Raw genomic sequence first — 21,315 nt, 5'->3', positions numbered from 1 at the left:
TAATCGATTCCTGGGCATGTGTTTCTGGTTAAGCGCAACTGCAAAAAAAAATAATTCCATGGACAATTTTTACCGTAAAGAAATAAAATACTAATTTGTTCTGTAAAGCCCTTTTCCTAGAAAACAATCCTTAAAACGGAACCAGGTCCCGTTCGTTCACTATGGTCTACTTCATTATTGACTGACATTGCATTGAGGGAGACTCCGGACAACGTGGCATCAATGTTGACCAAAACACTTCACTCACAATGTATTAACAGAATTATATAAACATTTTGTCTTGTTCGATATTCATCTTATGTTTATACGTAAGCATGCTTGCATATGGAATTGAATTTGTACTTTACTACCTCAGTGTTTCAACCTGAAACAGATAGGTGAGGGTTGAGCTGACCCTGGACTTACTCTCAGGCAAGTGAATGTCATACACCTTGGGTAGGGAGGCCAATTCTTTTCCCTGAACCTCCTTGCACACCCATGAGTTCACCCGTGTGCCCGAAGGGTTCACTCTGGATTTGAACCCACGTCCCCTCAATCTGTAGCTAAGCACAATATCCACTACGCTACCATGCCCTGTAATATGCTAATATTTAATATTTAATTAACAGTATAGGTTCAATTATGCGTCCTAATAGAGGAAGAATTTCAAACGGATAATGAACAAAGTCAGTTAATCAATTCTTGATAAATTGAATATCAATTTTTACTTGGGGTTTTGTGCCATACTTCCTTCTATTACATTGTACATATTTATTACTTTTGATGGGGGAAGAGTGGGGAATGTAAAATAGAGAAGGTTGGGAAAGGGAGAGAAGGGGTAGTCAGGGGTTACGGCAGTTATGTGAATAATAGAGTAAACGGTTCATCAAACAACGAATAATCAAGGCATTGCATCAAGGTGAAGGCCCTACTGGAATTTTGAGTAAAAAATTTGCTGTCTTAAAAATTTAAATTTTTTCCAAATTTGAATATCAAAATTACACTCTGTAAAAATTTCGCATAGGATTTCAGAAGAGAAAATTTATAAAATAGAGTAAAGGGTCAACAATAAGAAATGAAATAGGACAAAATGGAAGAAAAGATGATTACCACCAGAGAGGAGAATCTTCATTACCACATAGAAGTGAATATGAAGAAAAAGTGTTAAGTAAGGTGGAAAAACTAAAGATGCTGATAACATAATCTGATGCCGATAACATTAACTAATCATATCTCTCTATGCCATACACAACATCTTCTCCACTCAATTTCGCTGCAAACCATCAGGAAAACATAAAAACAATACTGCACTATGCATTCAGCCCTGTAATGTCATTTCCAATAGTACCAATTACATTGGTTTCACTTCAAAAATATCACACATTTCATTCAAACTTCATCATCAGTTAAGGTCTGTTTTTAACACATACAAGTTAATGTCTGTTTGTGTGAATGAATTTTGTGGACCAAAACGGAACATATAAGAATGCATGAACCAAATTAGAACAGGTTCAATTTACTGTTCAAGCATTTGCACAAGTTGGGTGGCTACACAGTGCATTTTCGTGTTCATTGAGGCATTTAGACGTCAACTCGTACAGGTTAATGTTCCATGTAAGCAGACCTTAACAACTTCAGGCAGACCACAAGGGGATCAGACTGGTGTGGTGGCTAGAGCATTCGTTTCACACCCTGTGGGTCCAGGTTCACATTTTGGCAGTTTTGGAGATTAATCCGAGGCTGCCAAATTGAGTACTTTGTGGAGGGCACTTCAAGTGAAACACTTCTTTGGGAGTTATGTCATGGTTCCCTTACTGCCCATAGTCAAGAAAAGACTAATGCCGACCCCAGATTTCTCTCCACTATTCCTTCTACTCCACTGCTCCTCTTGTCAAGTAGAGTGAGGAATGGAATTGGGGAATTTGATCTCTTTCAATTGGTTCATGGCCGTAGAACGTTCATAAATTGAGATATAAACATTTTTATGGTGTTTATTCATCCACAGATAACCTCTCTCAAATATTTTGAGCTTTTTATCTCCCTGTTTGAAATATTGTACTATTGCCAGTGAATGATTCTCATGTGTTCCTACTAACTGTCTATATCATCTCCACCAGTGAGATTACCACTTTATACATTGCAAAAATAGCAAGTTACAAGACATGAGTTTATGAGATGTCATGACTTCAATAGGATTTATAAAATGTTCATTTACCAGATGTTGGTACTAGGGTTTCACAATTTACAGATCCTATTATCTTAACTCACACTACACACTCCCAATTTTCCCATTTTTTGGTTTACCTAAAAATATTCAATTCTGGGGTTTAATTGTATGTACATATTTAATTAAGCAAGAGACATAAATATTCAAAAATATTTTTTTCCTAGAACTTCACCTTTTACTGTAAAAAATATATAAATAACCATCTGCTATCATGGCTTATTTTTAAAAGATGCATAGATGGACAGGGAATACTCAAGTCACGAAAATAATATGTAGCACAAAAAAAACTCATCATATTTTACAATATTTCACCAGTCACTAATTTTACAGTCACACCTCACATTCATTACGTATCAGACCAAAAATACAGATGAAAAACTATTTACAATTGCCCTTTTTGAGAAAGGCTTTTCAATTTGGGTGAATAAAGCCTTCATTTTGCATTCTTCTTCATGAGTGGTCAGCCCATGCGGCCCAAAAGAGATAATTTAGAGGAAAAATAATCTTTTCACAGAAAAAATACTTTCCATTTCAATTTGTTTCTTTTAACTTTTGAGTCCAATCATATTCCTTCCACCATTTGGAAAATTGCACAACTTTTTTGCGTTGCTGATCGAAATTCTCAGGTCTCTTTTTCTTCCATAGGCGATGATCCAAGTCAAGCATACCTCCAATTATCTCCTTTAAAGTATAAAATATATTCATGTAAACCACATTTTTCTACCAGTTAAGGATGATTAATATTTAATCCTTACGGATTTCTGCCATAACTAGTCTCGTTTGCATACTTGAACACCAGATTTTTCACTAAATTTGGATTTCAAAATAGGATATGAGTTTATCAAATGTACCTTTTTCTTACCACATCTGCAATGAGAATAACATTAAAATTCATATGAATCACAAACCCCACTCTCTAACGTTGCCTACTACTGGGCCAATCGGTACTCAATACTGATACTTGGTTCAAACCAGTACTCTAATCTTCGTTTATTCTCAATGAGCTGAAGACAGGATGGATGATTTTTGAATGCACAGAGGCACAATAGAAGCTACCACGGTTGTTCCAAGATTCCCAAATTTAAATTTCAAGATGTAAAATGGTTTTAATGGACTTAATGAAATGCCAAAAGCAAATTTACCATATATTTTAAGTCAAAGACACAACCCCTTAGCCAGCCGGTAGATTGGTGGTTCTTTTGATTGATGTATCCTGCCATAAATTTTCCCTGATGGCCTTAACAAGATTCCTAGACCTGGTGCATTTCGAATCCCCTGACTTTCACTAGCCTGTCTTAACTGCCATCCAACTACCTACTATCTTAACTTTCTGAACCCCTGCATATATTTCAAATATGTTGGTATATAATCTCACAACTTCTTTTAAAGTAATTTACTGATTACTCTGCCAAGTTAATATTTTTTTGTGGACTTTGAAAGATAAAATTGTCCTTACCTGGGCAAAATTCATCGGCCACTGACGTTCATCTTCAATGACATGGGCAAATCCACTCTGAAGACCGAAGTCCACACTGAAGTATGGCAAACCTTTCGGGATTGCTCTCCGCACATCTTTATTAACCAGATCCACCACCTTCTTGTTGTTGGACCACTCCATTTCACACTCTTGAATAGCTTTCTAAATAACAAAGAAAGAAAAGACAGATTCAGTCATTTGGTTTTATTTACAGTCACCAAGAGACAGGCAAGTAGTCTTGGGAGAAGGATGTACAAACTCCTATACAACTCAAACCTCAAACTCTCTAACTAACTAACAAAGTCTCTCTAACTAACAAAGACCTCAAACTCCTATACAACTTTTATCAGGGGGGCCTCAAACCTATTTACAACTTTAAAAAAAATAATATCACATCCATTTTGCTTGACAAAAGAAACTTACTCCGTAAAAAGCATTAGGACCTAAGGAACTACCTGAAATACTTACTTTTATCGATTTATTAACAACTAATGCAACCATTTACAATATAATTACACACTTTCAAACACCTGGATAAAAAGTCTAGATCCGTAAGCAACTCCATCACATAGTCATTTATATCTTCCCTAATCCAATCAAAACCATACTTTCTAAGAGGACGATTAATGCAATTGGATACCCCAACAATACATACTCCATAATATTGCTTAGATTAGAAAATGCTGGACATTACCTTAAAGTATATTGGGGCTAGATCTCCAATTTCCTTTTCCATTGGGACACATTCAAGCACCATGTGAGGGAATCTCTTTAAATTGATGGCAGTTTCAAAAAACACACAGTCCTGATCCATGGCTAGGAACATTTTTGTCAACCCCTTACGAAACTCCTGGAATGATATAATGAATAAGCAAATGAAAACCATTCATCCTTACACAGCAAGTACAATTAACTCTAGACTATCTGCACCAATAGATGTAAGGTAAGGAATAACATAAAACCTAAAGCCATTAATGATTTCAATAAGGATGGACTTACCTGAATTTCAGCCCATACATCTTCATCCACTGCTGTTCCACATGTTAAATGGCTCATGGGGACAATCATACAGTGTCCTTCAGTAAGACTCTGGTGCCCAGGTAAACACAAGTAAGCCTAAAGCATGAGGATGAATTAAGAGGAATCAATTAGGCATGGCACACACATAACAGATTGAAATAAAATGGAATAAGTCACCCTCAGAAAATGGAAATTCTTAGATGTATACGTAATCACTTAAAGACAACACTCAACTTTATCAAGTAATCACTTAACAACTTTCTATCAATACAGCATTCAAATATTATATACAAATTTGTATGTGTCAAGCGTTAGTTGTAGATGATCAATAGTGTGTTGCTAGGTGATTCAAAAGACCCTCTATAGTACTCGCTCAACTTTTCCAACCAGAGATGCTGAGAATATGCAACATCGCAGTCCACTCCCAGGCTGAGGGAGAGCTCTGAGTACTCACCCCCTCGAATGTGCCCAATATATTTGTCTATGAGTTAACCAGCTTCTAACAGATAGAGTCAGCATGACATTCGCAAGACTTTTACAATCAAAACTGAGAGAGTATTTGATACACCAATATTTTGATACCTCCATTGCACAAACACTCAACAATCGTTCACCGAATCAAATCCGCTCATCTAGAAGCCTTTGTGGTACGAGATAAGCGGATTTGATTCGATGGGCGATTGTTGAGAGTTTGCGCAGAGGATGTATTGCTTTGATACAAGGAAATACTGTATTTGTAGACTTTATTTTGTTTCTAGGAGTTGATTAAAAATTTTACTTTTTTAAATAATCCAACCCATTCTCCCCAGAAATAGCCTGCAAATTTATTAAGAGGTAAAGAAGATAACTCATTTTATCGAATAAGCTAAGGAATTATTATACAGCAGACTCCCGATTATCCGGCTGCGGTTTATCCGGGTTGCGGATTATCCGTGCATGATTTTAACTCTCGCTCAATTTTTCCCGCGATCTTATAAAAAAATAAAATTGGACCCAAAATTATCGGAATTACTGCATTAATGCTAGGATACACCAGGCTTATCATTTCCGTCAGAATCCCGTTCGTAAAACGGAAGCGATCACGCGCTAGCTGCATTCAAGGGATCACCGAGTTCGTGTTTTCCAAGCCTAGCAGTGCGCGAACGCACTCCGTGATCACGGATACACGTCCGGCAGCAGTTGCAACCCGGGCAACTTGTGCGAGACGCGACTGCGTGGCGTGGTGCCTGACGATGTAGTTTCCGACGTCGAGCAGTTGTTTTGAAGCGTTTGTGCACATCACTATTCTGTATCCGCGATCACACAGCTACGATAGTGTGGTTTTCGAAACCAGGCCTTACATGGAGCATTAATAATACGAGTACAACCATGTTATTGCCGCTAAAAAGATCGCGAACTGGCGAAGAAAGCTCTCATTGAGTCCGGGAAGCACGCTAATAAAGCAGAATAATGGCATAAATAATAATATATTGTTTGTTTTACGTAAATTATGATCATTACAAGACATTGGATTTGATGTTTGGGTTATCCGTGTTTTCCGATTATTCGTGCCGTCCCTCCCCATCATTAGCCCGGATAATCGGGAGTCTACTGTAGTAAACACTTTACCAAATCAGGGACCAAGGCAACTGCTTCTGCAGTGTTAAAAATTCAATTATAAAAATACCACAAAACATACACACCTGCAATTTATCTATTTGACGAAGAAGATATTATTTAACTCATTAATAAAGGTAGATATTTTGATACACACTTATTTAGGAGAAAAGATATTTGAAATTTGTCTAATGGTTGCTCCCTCAAAAGTGAAAAATAAAAAAACACAGCATAAACCTGTGATTCCTTGGCTACACTGTTTGCCAAAATAGATGAAAACAATAAATAAGTTTATATTTTGGTTAAAAGATTTTCAAGATGTTGTTCCAATGATCTCTGAATTTTCTTTAGGTCATCACTGTGGCTGTTGCCTTTTGTTTACAACAGTTTCACTGACATTGCAGTCAGCGTCTTCAGGTGGAAGGTGATGAAACACAAAAATCTGCCACCTTACATAGACCTCATACAGGTGCTGCTCTCTCTTTGGTCAGTGGTTGTCCACCTCTCCCTCTTTCCCATGCATTGTGGAGGTGGTACCCTTGATCTCTGATGAAGTTTGCATGCATTATAAATATCCCAATAGCTTCTCCGATTGAAATTGAATAGTGGTCAATAGCAAAAATGTAATTTAAAATGCAAAATCAATATCTTTATTGCCCAAGCCTAGAGAAAAATGTACTAGAGCTTCCTCAGGCTGCCTAACTGATTGAGAGCCAACCAGTAAACTCCAAGGCATAATAGATCAGTGAGTGAGAGACAACTGCTCGAGTTGCTGGCAACACCTGGCCGTAGATATGAGGCGACAGAAGAGGTGCTGGTGTCCAGTGTTAACACGTTGCGTACGGATGGCGAGAATTCTCGTCATTTTTTTCCCAAACGTTCCGGACGGATGACGAAGATTCTCGTCATTTAGGTGCGTCAACCTAAACAATTTTAAAGCGTACAATGCGTATTCATTAGTACGTTTTCAATAGTTGTTCGTTATTCACAATGAATTGATGCATCATAACATTTGATTGGGTAAAGTTATATTCTAAACATTAGCTTTTAAACCATGTTTAAACCAAAGGCATTACGCCCTAATAGGCACATATTTCCAATGTCGGCGTTCCTATGAATTTAAATACCCCGGTACGAAACGTGTTAAGAGCCTGCAAGTGCCAATGCCACAAAAAGCTAGAGATACGGGAATTAGACTATGTAACAAAGAAGTAGGTAGCACATGCCTTGGTTCCAATGGCCACAATCAGATGTTTGAGCATGAGTTTGCTGTCCAAGCACCACTGGCAATTGTCCAGTGCTTTAGTGACCTTGTGGTGCTCGGCAATTGCCCTCCCCCTTTCCACGTCCTTCTCCCGCTCCATTGATTTTGTGAATCGGGCACTCTCCTCAAAGATGTCATCCATGTCATTCACACTCTCAGGTCTCCCGACACCCTAGACAAAAAGGAAAACATTTCAATCACCTTCCCCATGAAATTTTTGTGGCATGGTAGCAATCTTTGTTTTTCAGTTTTAATATACTGATTCTTTATTAAATATGTATTCATATTATTTGCATAAGCCACCTGATCCTCCAAAGCCCCAGGTTTTTTTACAACATGCCAGTTTAATCTCAATTAAATTTGGTTTCTAAAATTTTTTCTTGCATGCATAAATTAACATGAAGGGCATAAAATTCATAAGAGTATGAAAGTGATCAGATTAATCATTCACAGCCACAAAAATTCAGCTTTAACATTCAACAATATAAATATAATAAATCAAAGATTATAAACCTATAGCCTGCATTAGTCATCATCAGATAAAAAGAAAAGTAAATCTATAATTCACAGCGATGCAATATGTCAGTTTTTCAGGTGATTCCCAAGTTTGTAACACGATGATAGCAATGTTTCACCAGCAGTTCTGTGAGCATTCTCAAGTCAGACTTAAAAGTTCTAATTTCAATACAAAGAAAAAGAGGCCATCAGCTTGCCCTGTGGATACTTACATCATTGCAATAAATGCAACCTCATGCTAGTCTAAATACCTTTCACTGAGAAGAGAAGCAAGAGGTCTTCAGTTAGCATGAGGCTACCTACAATAAGGGTGAAGGTGCTTCAGGTTGAGAGAAGCCATCCTCATGAGGTAAACCAAAGTACATACACATTACCTGATAAACCTAACTCATCATTTCAATCACTTTTGAAGACTCAGAGAATATACTTTAAAACCATCACTATAAGATATTTCTCACTAGATGAAAACATACCTTGGAGGCTAACTTGGAAAACATTTCATTACTATCTTCAACAGTGTTCAACTTCTCTCGTTCAAACTGTAAGACAAAGAAAGGTAAGCACATTAAATTCGCTTCTGTGCATCATTTCCATTATACATTTTAAGTCGCTCAAACTGCATTTATATAAATCTACATTCTAGTCAGCAAGTTGCCCCCTTAGGCGAGTGATTGGAGGGGATATAGGATACCAGCTGTTATTTAAAAAAATGAGCATAAAAAAAGAAAAGGATATGGTGGTACTGAGTTCCACCTTGAATTTATTAAACCTCTAAAGTGAAAAGTGCAGATAAAATTCCGTGGTATTAGCGAAAAGTGCCAACGTAAAATTAAGAATTTTGCTGCACATTATGACGAGAAACAATATGAAATTACTACATATATTAGGTATCTTGATAGTTTTTTTTTATTTTACTAAAAGGGAATTATTTGTTGGTTATAATATTCTAACATATTAGATGAGGGATATGGCTAAATGTATAGACTTTCTATGATTTTAAATCCATTATACCCTTGAGCCAATATATCAGCTCATGGCACTATTTGCCTGTGGACCAAAAGCCAATATATCGGCCCATGGCATTAAGAGGGTTAAAGTCTCTTAATGTTCAGGGAAAAATGAATTCCTGTACCATATCCATTTAGCATCTCTCTTTATGTACTGTTTCTGTAGGACTTAAAAATATACCGAGATTACAATAATATGTTCTCTGTTTCTATCATACTGCAATTTGTACAATAATTAAGAGGTCTCTTATGAGAACACTTCTCCATCGAGCTGCAACGATATGTGACGAGAAATCAAGAGGAATGGAGGAACGACACTTCACAACAGCCCTCATGAAGAGCGGCTACTCCAGCAGTAGCCGTTCCTATACTTGGAAAGAATGAAGAAAATTAAAGAAGAGAGGGAGATTGTGCTGACTTCAAAACCAAGAGGAATTGCAACTCTCCCTTTCACCACCGGTGCCACGGAAAAGACTCAGAGAATTCTAAAAAGAAATTGCATAATACCGAGATATAGTACTATGGAAAAGATAGGCCACCCTCTTCCAAAATGTGAAGACAATCCCTGATTTGCAATATGAAGGAGTGTACGAGATTCCTTTCAGCTGTGGCCAGAAATACATTACAAACAAAACAAAAAGAGCCATCTCCGTCCAACTGAACGAACACCCCCGGGATCTCAAAAATAAACACTGTTAGAAATCAGCAGTGGTAGAACATGTGCTTACTAATCCCAGACATAAAATTATGATTGAAAACGCAAAAGTTCTCGCCAAAAAAAAATATTATTTCCCTCACATCAATTGGGAGGTTATTGAAATTGAAATACTATCAGAAAATTTCAATAGAGATGATGGGCATAGACTAAATAGGTACCACCTGGAAAAGACTTACGCAAAAGCTCGCCAAAAATTGAGGTTTTCAAGACTGATTGGTGGCACCACTAGTAGGCTACCATGAGGATGGTATATATAGAGGATGGTATATTTCCATCTCTTGGCACTCAGACCTGATCTAAACATGTGACCAGCAAAGGCAAAGAAACGTCATCTGAAATCAACTTCAACACAAACAACCCAAAAACAATGGAGAGAATAGCAATAACAAATATAGGAAAAGGAACCCTTGGTAGGCCCACGGGGAAACACTCATGGGAACATGCTAATAAATCAGTAACTTTTATTCCCGGGTTTATAGTATGAGGGAGGACAAGGAAAGGAAATAGTAAGGAGGTACAGCTATGATACAGTGCCAGCTGACACCTCCAAGGATAGGGATGGGAGCAGAAGGAAGAGGATGGAGAATCCAGGCATTGTCACAAGGGCAACTCAAGCTACTACAAGAGAAAACAATTTTACTGTTCCCAGACAAATGTAGACAATCCTCAATGAAGAATAATCAAGAGATTTTTCTATAGATAGCAACAAAAAAGAAATAAAAATACAGGATAAAAGGGGGTGATGCTCACCATTTCCTTCAATGAGTATTTGTCATCATCAGCAAAGTAGCGCACCCTCTTGCCATCCACGTGGGTGTCCACCTTGGAGCCCTTCTTCTTCCTGCCTCCCCACACCATTCCCCCATCGTCCCCTCCTCCCCCCACTGGACGAGCAAAGCCCTTGGAAGTGGTCCTCGACAACACCACAACTTCCTCCTCCTCCCCCCTTCTCCTGCTGTCCCCAGAACCACGATCCTTCACACCCTCACCCACAGATGCCACAAGCTTCTTGCGCATCTCTCGAGCCCTCTCCAATTTCGCCTTCAGTTCCTTGACCAGCCCCTAAAATAAAATTTTTATAATCCTATTAGGTTGGTAGAGTTTTGGCTTCCTAAGGTGTCAAGGCCGAGTTCAAATCCCAGCAGTGTCAGAGATATTTCAGAGACCATGCAATCCCTGCATGAGTGCTCCTTAGAGGGCACTTCAAGTGCAGAACCTCATCCAAAGGATAAGGCATTACGCCATGTTCTTCTGGGAGTCTTTTGCCAAGAGCTGGCTAATGAGGATGCCAGGTCTCTCTCCACACTTCTCTGCCTCATGGTGAAAATGACCACAGCTGTTGATGGCCAACTCCAAATTCCATACCAGTGGTTCCCAACCAGTTTTTACCCTCAATATGGATTCATCAAAAATTGACGAGATGGATATGTTGAAAGCTCTCCACTGCTTTGAGCAACCTTAAAATATTTTGGTTGCAGGGTTGATTGCCAGGATGTTTCTGTGTACACCTCTGTGAGCTTGACCACCTTATGACCTCAGGAGGCCAGCAATTTAACAAAATGGATATGTGTATTACGCCACTCACTAGGTCACCCTTTAAAACCTTTGATTGGGGACACTAGTTTCCCTGGTATTTCAAACATTTCTCTATGACCATTGACACCCATTATGGCCTTCAAAGGTAAAAAAATCAACAATATTGATATATGAAATGCAAAACTGAATTGGCACCTTTAAAAGCCTATGGTTCAACACATCGGTTGTCATGATGGCCCATCGTTTACCTCTTTGACCTTGGACCTCCATATTAGCCTTGGAGGACAATTAGTGCATAAGACGGGTATCTGGACAATACCACTGACTTGGCCACCCAATAAAACCTATGGATTGACACCTTTTTTGGTATGCTAAACATCCTCCCCTATGACCTAGACTGTGACCTTACGGGGTCAAAGGTTGAATTTTAATAAATAAGTATTATTATAAATAAGTATTACTATTTTTAAGTATTATTTTTGGATTTCTCGGGTCAAAACCTTAAGAATTGACATGTCAATGAAATTCCTACTTTTCTCTAACTCGATTTTTTTAACATTGAAACCCCATAGGCAAAATCCAAAATTTTGGTCTGGACCCACATTGTGAGGTCAAAAGTGTAAAATTATGCTTACACAAAACAAACATAGGACTATTCCCCATAAGTATGCCAATTTTCATGAATATTGCTCGAGGGGAAATTACAAAAATTAGGGGCCAAAAATGACACATGATTAATGGGACATACCCCCAAGGGGTACGCAAACCACCATTTGGGAACCACTGTTCTACATAATACCATAAATGATTACACACACATTCAGAACACGATCCGGAATGGGGAGCATGGAGGTTTGCGCAGAAACTTTTCTCGGGTTTTCCACCTATTAATGTTCTCCATGTCTCCCGACGTCAGGAGACATGGAGAACATTAACCAGTGGAAAACCCTATAAACTTTTCTGCCCCTGATATGCTGGGAAAACCTAAGATCATGAAGGTTGGTATTTGCAGGAGGCAACTGACACCTGAGGACATTTGGACAACAGAAAAGAGTATGGAAGAAAGTGTGAAGAGAAAACTGGCATTGGAATCCTGTTCCTAACAAAAAGAGCCAAGGGGACCACGGCTAAACATCTCCCCTGATAGACAGAGCGCTGTACTTAAAGAAATCCTCCATTCAAGCAGGGATTGGGGAGTCTGAAAATCACTACCACCACCAAGATTTGAACCTAAGCCCACAGGGTGTGATAACTGATACACATGTCAACTCTCTAGCCCCAAAAACATGCTGTGCATAGAATAAATCAGGGGAAGACTTCTGGAATCACAGGGGATAAAACACACAACTTTTAAAAAGGCAAAACCTATAAAAAAAATAGTTAAAATATCCTGAATAGGAACCCAGAGCCATATGCAACTAAAGAATCCCATTAGTTGGGTCGCCCATAATTTGGGGACTGCCAATAATAGAATAATTTAGGATAGGAACTAATTGTCTAAAGTGAATACGTCCAAAGATAAAACCAGATACCAATTAAAGTTGGAAGTACAACTAGATTTTTCATTGTCTTCAGCAATCAAAAAACTGGTTCCAGAGATGAAAGATTTGGTGCTTTCCCAGTGAATAGACTGTGTGAAGAATTCTCCGGATCGCTACCAAGTCACGAATTGCATTACTGCCGACGTTTCGAAGTCCAACTCGGCCATCGTCCTCAGGGCTGCGAGTCTCTAAGGATGATGACAATGGGCTCATAGCCCTGTGGGCAATAGCTCAGTCGGGCATCTAAACGTCGGAAGTCATGGAGTTCCTGACCCAGTGGTGATCCCGAGAACTCTTCTTGTAGTGGTTACAGAGATATTTTCCTTCCAACTTTAGTATGAGTAGTAAAAAATCTTCATCAGAAACACACCAAAGGAAAAAGTTAGGGCAAAGGTGAAAAGGGTGAAGCACCCCACCAAAACATCCTCTCACCTCATTCCCCAAAATCTCCGCCTTCACCAACTTTGCACCCAACTCATTCATTTCTTGGTCTGTCAGCAACTTCTCCTCTTCTCCCCCCTCGGTCTTCTTTACCTCCTTACCCTCCCCTCCTTCACTATCTGAGCTTGAGCTTCCCTCGCTCGATGGAAGTTCCCTCCTTGCTCTCACATCCCCACCACCTTGGACAGCCTCTTCCTTCTTCTCAGGATCTCTCTTCCGCCAGTTCCCACTGCCTCCTTTTGACCTGCTTCCTGATGAGGAGCCACCAGAACGTGAACGCCAGTCATAATCTTGATCGGGCTTCCTGAAGCTCCTAGAGGAACCTTCTCCTCCATCCTCGTCATCAGCTTCGGCAGGTTTTCTGAAGAGACCTCTGGAACTTGAGAGGCCATGGTAGCGAGAGTCAACTGAGGGTCTGCCTCCCTCCCTCCTGCCCAAACTCTCCCCTCGTCCCCTCTCTCTCTCGAGGTGGAAATTGCGGGGAGCTGAAGGCCCATTACCATAGCTTCTCTTCCCCCTCTCCCTCTCCTCTGCCTCCCTGATCATTGACTGAAGCTTTTCCAGAGACTGAAAATTGGAGTAAAGATTTAGTTACTCATTAATACTCAGCAAAACTTAAAATATTCTCTTAAACTACATTTTTTAACAATTATTTTCAGTCTTTCTGGATATTGTCAAGAAAAAAATTTATAATTATAATAAAAGCCAATTTCAGGGCTAACACTACAATAGAAAACAAGTTTGCTTGTTTTATTATTAGTCTTAATTATTGTTTTTGCAAAAAATTTAGGCTAAAAAATTTAACAATTGCCACTCATAATTATATCATCAGTGGTGGTTTTGTTCAGGTTTGTGTTGATAGCCCTGAAAATGGTGAATAAATTTGCTAAAACATTGGCATTTCTGTGAATTAAATTTTTTTCCTTGATCAAAACTCCAATGCATTCATTAACTTTATCCATTTTAATATACATAACTTCTTTTTCGTGCAGCCTTTTCCTAAATTTGTGTTCTTACTGCAGAGAGAGTAGGTTGCAAATGTTAAATACATGACACAAACCAAATAATAACAGCAGACTCAATTAACCCTTTCCTGTCGGAGACTACGAAAGCAAAACGTTTTCGTGCTACGAGTAGCATAAGAATATTTTAGACCTCGGTGTATGGAGTTTTTTTTTGGGGGTGAATTGCTCGGGTACACTCGTCCCTCGGATTAGGGACCCAACTCAACCCGGCCATTATCCCTGCCTCTCACATGACTCTCGAGCCCTTCCTTAGCAGGAGTCTGTGGTCAACTTATTATTTTACCGGAGCTTTTTATAAATAATTATTGATTATGATTTCTGAGAATTAACACTTATATAATAATAACTTACGTATTTTTAAGCATTGTGGAATTTTAAACGGATTTCTAGCGTTGAAAATAACCTAGTTAGGACCTTTTTATTTTTCAGAAGGTTACACGTCACTGTCAACAATCTCCGGAGAATGTTCAAAAGTGTACTTGTAAAAATGATTGGTTTCTTCGGAAATCACGGCAACCAAGTCGTTGGAGAAAAAAATTTCAAAAAATGATCTAATCGGGAAATTTTCAGTTACTGCAGCCTTACAACCGGAAGACGTGGCGTCAAAATCGTGAATGATTGGAGAAAAATTGCTGGAAAACCAATAAATACCTAGGGATGATCTCTTTCTCCTATTTGCAGGGACACTTTCTCCTTCATCTGATGAATCGTCCGATGCACCCGATGGTTCCTGCTTACTTGTTGTTGAATCCTCAAGTATAGACTTTTTAGGCATAACTTGTCTAAAACAGATGCAATTGGGACAGAAAACCGACCACAAGCGCCCTACACAGGGAAACTTGAATGAGAATCAAAAAATTCCTTTCTCCGAAGCAAAACATTAGAGCGCTGAGAGAACACTGCTTGCTTGGGAGCCAAAGCGGAAGTGAGAGTGAAATTAGAGAGGGAATGCATTCTCATATGGAAAGGCATAAGTACTTAGAAATGGGTTTTAGTGATAACGTTTTCTAAGAAGTTGAGGATGTTTTCAGCAATAAAGGGAAAAGGGTAGGGAAAAATGAATGCAAGCCTGACAACCCATGAAAGAACTAGCTCGATGGTATATTAAGGATCGCTTTTCGAAGAATCGTAGAGGGCCATCGAAAAATTCAGCGAAAATGTCATTAGCGCTCAACACCTGGACTGTATGAATGCATGTGCGATATTATTGTGAGAGTGGAAGGTTTGGTTTTTCCGCGTAGTTTATCTATCGTCAGGCAGATGAGCAAATTTTCCACCCAAAATGAGTAGCTAACAATAGGGCATACAACGTAGGTACGGAATTGGATCTACAAGTTGTATTACCTTAGAATACCAGCGTATTATTAATTACTTATGGGTACGTGAATAAATCAGAAAATATAGGGCATGTAATGTAGGAAGTTATTCGGATTGTAACATTCATGAGCGATATTAACAATAAAACAAGAGCATCTCCCCATTACATATTGTTCATCCCTTACGGAAGAACAAGGTATTAAGGCATTCACATGAGAAGTTCATTAAAAATAACACTAAAATTTCATTTAAAATTTGCCTACGCACAGAACAAAACGAAGAATTCATTACAACAAATAAAAAATTTGAGCATGCAACAAATTCTTCTTTGCAAAAACCATTGCCGTTTCAACCACTTCACCGCAAATTCCTGCTGTGGGAAGGATCATAAATGAGTGGGAGGGTCGGGCTGAATTGCCCAAGGGGAGGCACAAGGGTCTCGCTAAGCTGGGTCTGGGCCGGGCCTGAATACCACCGACCATATCTACCTCTGCGGTCGCTTCCCATCCCCCAAAACCGCAATACCTGACATCCGGTCGTCTGCGTAGAAAAGTTTGCGACAGCTATACCCGATGTCAGGTGTTCTACGTATGAAAATGCCCGTCGGCTATACCCGACATCCGGCACGAAAGTGTTGAAGAAGTAGAGGTGATATTTGACCATGATATCTATGAAATATTTAATTGGATGATGGCAAATGAACTCTATCTTGGTGAAAGTACAAGGTCCTCCACTCTTTTTCATACGCCTCAGAAGAGTGAGCCTCTATAAAAATCTTTCCTTAAAATTAAGTGATAACTGTATCAACAGCATACATATCATATAATATAATACATATCATAAAAATGAAAAATACTTCATATCTCAGATCAACCTCCTTAACCCGTCAGCACGCTCTGGTGTAATGTGGCACCCAATTACAGAGGTGAGATTATTAGTACTTTTACTTCTCCCCTGAAAAGAATTTCCCTATAATTTTTATGATTTTACGATATGGCAGATAGTTTGTACTCTCCTTTAGATTGTAAAAAGTGCATCTGTAACAACATATGGCCCTCAAATGTGCTTCTCAGTTAACGTCTTTTTCTAAGTATGAAAATTATATAAGAAACCTTTAAAGTGCAAGCACATCATAATAGGGAAAAATGAAAGATTTCTGGAAAAAAAAATGTTTAGACACACATGGGCTAAGTCATAGACTCACCCCCCACCTTTCCTGCGCTATGTCTTCCAATGTTCGGCCCTCCTCCTCTGCCTGCTCCTTGGCTCTCCTTAATGCCCTGCGCAACCAGTCAGCACCCTTGTCACCCACTCCGCCCAGCGCTCTTGCACCCCTATCATCTGGCTTTTCCTCGGGAAGGCCAGTGCCACCATCTTTCCAGTAGGGATTTAGTTCCCTAGAACTCTGCCCTGGCTACATAGAAATACAAATTTAAAGAATAAAAATACAAATTTTATTCATCCAGGTCATAGGTCAGCCCATTTGGAAGTTGTTTATTGTACATACATTAGTGGCTTAAAAGAAGAGCACTCAATAAACAATATAAACAAAAATATGTACATATACTAATTTCAATGTAATTTTCATTATAATTCTTCAATGACAATAATATGAACAAAAATAACAAAAAAATTCAGTAGATTGAAGTCTGTATCAAAAATCTCAACAATAGAATACAGCAAGGATTATCATGAGAACATTTTTCTATCATAAGTCAAAGTTAACACATCTTACTGAACTTACACAACCCCGCATCTTATAAACGAGTTTTATTGTCCAATTGACCGATTTGTTGTAGTTTGTAAGTACCCAGCATTAGCTATTGTGAAAATAGTCTCATCTTTTATCATGAGTAATAAATGTTGACTGTATTTTTTACCACTTAAAGTGTTGACTCAAATCAAATAATCATCAAAAATAAACAAAATTATACTATTACATTATACTATAAATATACCTATTATATTAATACTAGCTGACCCGGCGAACTTCGTACCGCCTAACAATCAATGAACTTACAGTTTACTTACACCATTTATAAATCAAGAGCGGCTGTATCGTTTTTAATCATGTTTATTATAATAAAATAAGGATACAAATTCAATAAAACTACGTAAATGAGTACCAAAATTGCTTGTCAGAAAGACATTTTCTTTATTGAATCTACATAGGGTGGATCGGAGCACGTTTACGCGGATTTTTTTCAACAAATTTTCTTACATTTTAGGTTAAGAAATTTTGGGCACTATGGTTTAATAAAGCAGTTCATGAAATAAAAATTATACGCATTCAGTTGTTGGCTATTATTAGCTGTGGTTGGTTATTAGCTGTAAAAAAAATGTTTTTAGGTCCAAGTCTGTTGCATACACTTGGCCCATTCAGGGGGGAGGTTGACACAACCCCAGACCGACGCTTGACTGATGCTCAATATCGTGCAAAAAAAGCCCCTATGAGGCAGCATTCGCATTAAATGACCTAAGGCGCGCCAGTTTCAGTATCTCTGTTTGGAAAAAATGCTCTGCTTAAACGTACTGCATGCGTAAACGCACCACGGTGAGCCCTACACATTCGGGTTTAATATCTTGCGTCAAGCACCTTCTGATAAACAACAGTTTTTGTTTTGTTATCAGGCACAAGATGAAGCGGATGAAGCTAAATAAATATAGCGAAGCAAAGCAGTGACGCAGCGAGGGGAGGTTTTGGGGGATAACCCCCCCAAGAGCTTAGAGAATTTTTTTATGAAAGATTTTGTCATTAATATTAGGGGGACGGATGACTAACAAATAAAACATATTTAACTATTCACACAGTCGCAAAACCCACTATTTTGAACCATTTATCTTAAAAAATGTCTGAAGAAAGTGCCCCCACACTTCCCGCTTACCTTAGCGAGTTTTCTATGCCCTACAGACCCGTGGTATTAGCTGCGCCCAAAACCCCCTATCCTAGCTACGCACTTGAAGCGAAGGAAGAAATACAGAGGATGGTTTATCGACTCATGAACATGCACGTTAAATTGACCATGAGAAAATCATGGGTTTTCATTAGTACATGAGCACAAACAACACAAAAACTGAAAGACTGACCATGCGATTTTTTAATCGTTATCACGAATGCAACACGAATTGGAAATTTAATACGTTTAAGCTCAAAAGGGCATATGAGTTGAGATCATGGAATCTACGGAATAAGGACTTCCTCACCTTTGAATTTTCCTTTGAGTAAAGTTGCGTGAATCACATTCATTAGCAATTATTTTAATCACCAAACACGTTCCGTTGGATAGTTATGGTTGGTTTACGCTTCGAAAGATCATGAACACAGAAATTATACTTTGCTGTAAATCGTGCCTTGGTAAGCCGGGTACGTCCAAGGACTTAAAATATTCAGATAGATAGTTGGTGATTTCGTCTTCGTTTGTTACACATTTAAAAGATTCGAATTCATGCAGAGTACGAACTATTTGAATTTACCTCGTTTTAGTCATCCACATCTTCGTTCTTGCTCGCTAAATCAACCATCTTTGATTCTTTTGGTGATCAATCATATTCTGGAACTCTTTGTTAATGAGCTCACCTTTCGCTGAAACTAATTTGTATTCATTCCAAGGAAATGAGTTACAACTACTCGATTCCTCGACAGGAACACGGACATTACGTTTGTAAACAATTGCTTGGAGATTTGTTTACAAACACGGTAGTGAAGTGTCAACTCAAGCTGGGCCACGGCTGGGCTTACAATTAGCTCGAATTAAATTTTTTAAATGTAATTTCAATTTAATTAATATTTTGAATATATTTTGTAATTAAAATGTTATATTGTTACTAAATTCAGTTATTAAAGTGGTAAAAACAACACAAATTATTTAATTTGTAGTTTTGACCGACTTATCAATTGTTGTGTTACTATAACTCCTAAAAGCATGTCCATAGGAAAGAGATGATTTTTTTTTGTGAAATTATCCTTTTTTTAATAGCCTATATGTTAACCCCGCCTGAGGTGAATCTAAAGAACCAAATCTCATTGAAATCGGTGCAGCCGTTCTCGAGTTATAAGTGTTCTAACTAACACGATTTTCGACTTTCTTTTATATATATAGATATATATAAATTATACTATACCATTACCTAAATTCCAATGGTATTTTGAAGGATATAAGGTAAATTTGGTAGTTATCCAATCAAAAATTAAATGGCAATAAAATGGAACAATAAAACAATTTATGAAAAAAATGGACAAAGAATCACATGATTTAATAGCATTATTCAAGATATCTACTGGATTAAAAAAGCCTAACATTACCTTATCAAGCATTATCTTGGACTCATCTGCTTTTTCATCTTTGACTTTGCTCTTCTTGAGTTCTTGACGAGAAAAACAAGGGAACATTCCTGGTAAACTCATCCATTCATCTCTCTCCTCATTTAAAACTGGCTTCCCTTCCTTGACTGAATCACGTTTTTCAGTTTCTCCTTTCTTTGGACTTGACTCTTTTTCAACCCACTCCTCTTCACTATCCTGGAAAATACAAGGACATGTTCAACGCAAATAAAACATATTGATCACATCTGAACATCAAGAATATAGTTACCGATTCAGATGATGAAGAAGATGAGTGTCTCTTAGATTTACTTTTTTTCTTTTTCTTCTTTCTCTTCTTTTTGTGTTTTTTCTTGTCTGACTCACCAGCAAGACGAGATTCTACAGAGGGAAGCATCCACTTATCATCCCCTCTTAATTTTGCCTGTATTTCTTCCTCCTTTCTCCTAATATAATCCTTCTTTGCCTATTAGAAGTGAATGATAAGTTGAGACTACTGCGAACATGGATGGGCTAACAAGCTTGAAAAAGTAGCACGGGCAAAATTCTTCAAGAAATACTCTCGGTGGATATTAAGGATATATGGATAAGGCCCCAAATATTATAATATAATACACTCAGATGCCTTCCAACCCAGAATGTCAGCCGTTTTAATCATGCTCTTCTATAAAGACAGAAGGTCCTAAATCAATGCTCGGTTCGCAATAAGTAAACTTCGAAAGGAAACCATGGGTAATTATTAGTTTTCACGGAAAATTATTTGAATAGCAAGAACTACGAGAGAGGTATGCCAATTACGAAAAGGTCAATCTCAGAAGGAGAAATGGATAATTTTACTCTACAATGGCAAACAATACATTGGACATGTCACATTTCTCTTCACATAGAACTAACAGTAACTTTTTAGGGATACCATTTCATCCCACAACTTTTAGTATGGCCTATACGCAATACAAAAAAAAGAATTAAATGTTAGGTACCTTATCAAGAACTTTTTCCCTTGCTTCTCGTATACTTCGCCTTTCCTCTTCTTTGACTCTGGAGCTTTCGAATTTTATAAAAGACATTTTTTTCTTCTTCAATCACAGCTATATAACTAAAACAAACTCTCACAATACTCCGTATGCATCGAGGTAAACACACTACTCTGCAAATTTAAAGCAGCTCCATTCCATCGTGATGGGTCGTTCGTGACTTATTTCACTGAACGAAGTGCGAAGTCCGATTCTATTTTTCATTCGTTCGGTTTGTTTCCACTCGTTTCGCTCGGTACGACCCACGACCATCATGGATCCATGATTCGTACATTTAGTTCATTCACGATTTATCC

General features: G+C 38.2%; 1 protein-coding gene across 1 annotated transcript; it reads right to left on the bottom strand.

Moving 5' to 3' along the window:
• Positions 1-2,479: 2,479 nt before the first annotated feature.
• On the bottom strand, positions 2,480-21,195 carry LOC124154114 (CWF19-like protein 2). The gene is made up of 12 exons (XM_046527645.1): positions 20,966-21,195; positions 20,257-20,451; positions 19,968-20,183; positions 16,869-17,078; positions 13,314-13,889; positions 10,555-10,866; positions 8,553-8,618; positions 7,526-7,735; positions 4,683-4,799; positions 4,378-4,533; positions 3,663-3,845; positions 2,480-2,887 (listed from the first exon to the last, which is right to left on the bottom strand). The coding sequence occupies exons 1-12, from the start codon at positions 21,050-21,052 to the stop codon at positions 2,738-2,740; spliced, it is 2,478 nt and encodes an 825-aa protein (XP_046383601.1). The 5' UTR covers positions 21,053-21,195; the 3' UTR covers positions 2,480-2,737.
• Between the last annotated feature and the right edge of the window lie 120 nt (positions 21,196-21,315).

The sequence above is a fragment of the Ischnura elegans genome, chromosome 2, assembly GCF_921293095.1.
Source record: "Ischnura elegans chromosome 2, ioIscEleg1.1, whole genome shotgun sequence".
In the NCBI taxonomy this organism is placed as follows: domain Eukaryota; kingdom Metazoa; phylum Arthropoda; class Insecta; order Odonata; family Coenagrionidae; genus Ischnura; species Ischnura elegans.
Note: the sequence above shows the minus strand (reverse complement) of the source record. Positions and strands in the feature narration are given on the sequence as shown.

Coding starts and splice junctions, on each gene's coding strand:
- LOC124154114 (XM_046527645.1), bottom strand. CDS start 21,052: ATGTCTTTTATAAAATTCGAAAGCTCCAGAGTCAAAGAAGAGGAAAGG. Junction 10,867..13,313: donor CGGAGATTTTGGGGAATGAG/GTGAGAGGATGT, acceptor ATTTTATTTTAG/GGGCTGGTCAAGGAACTGAA. Junction 7,736..8,552: donor TTTCCAAGTTAGCCTCCAAG/GTATGTTTTCAT, acceptor CTTTTTGTCTAG/GGTGTCGGGAGACCTGAGAG.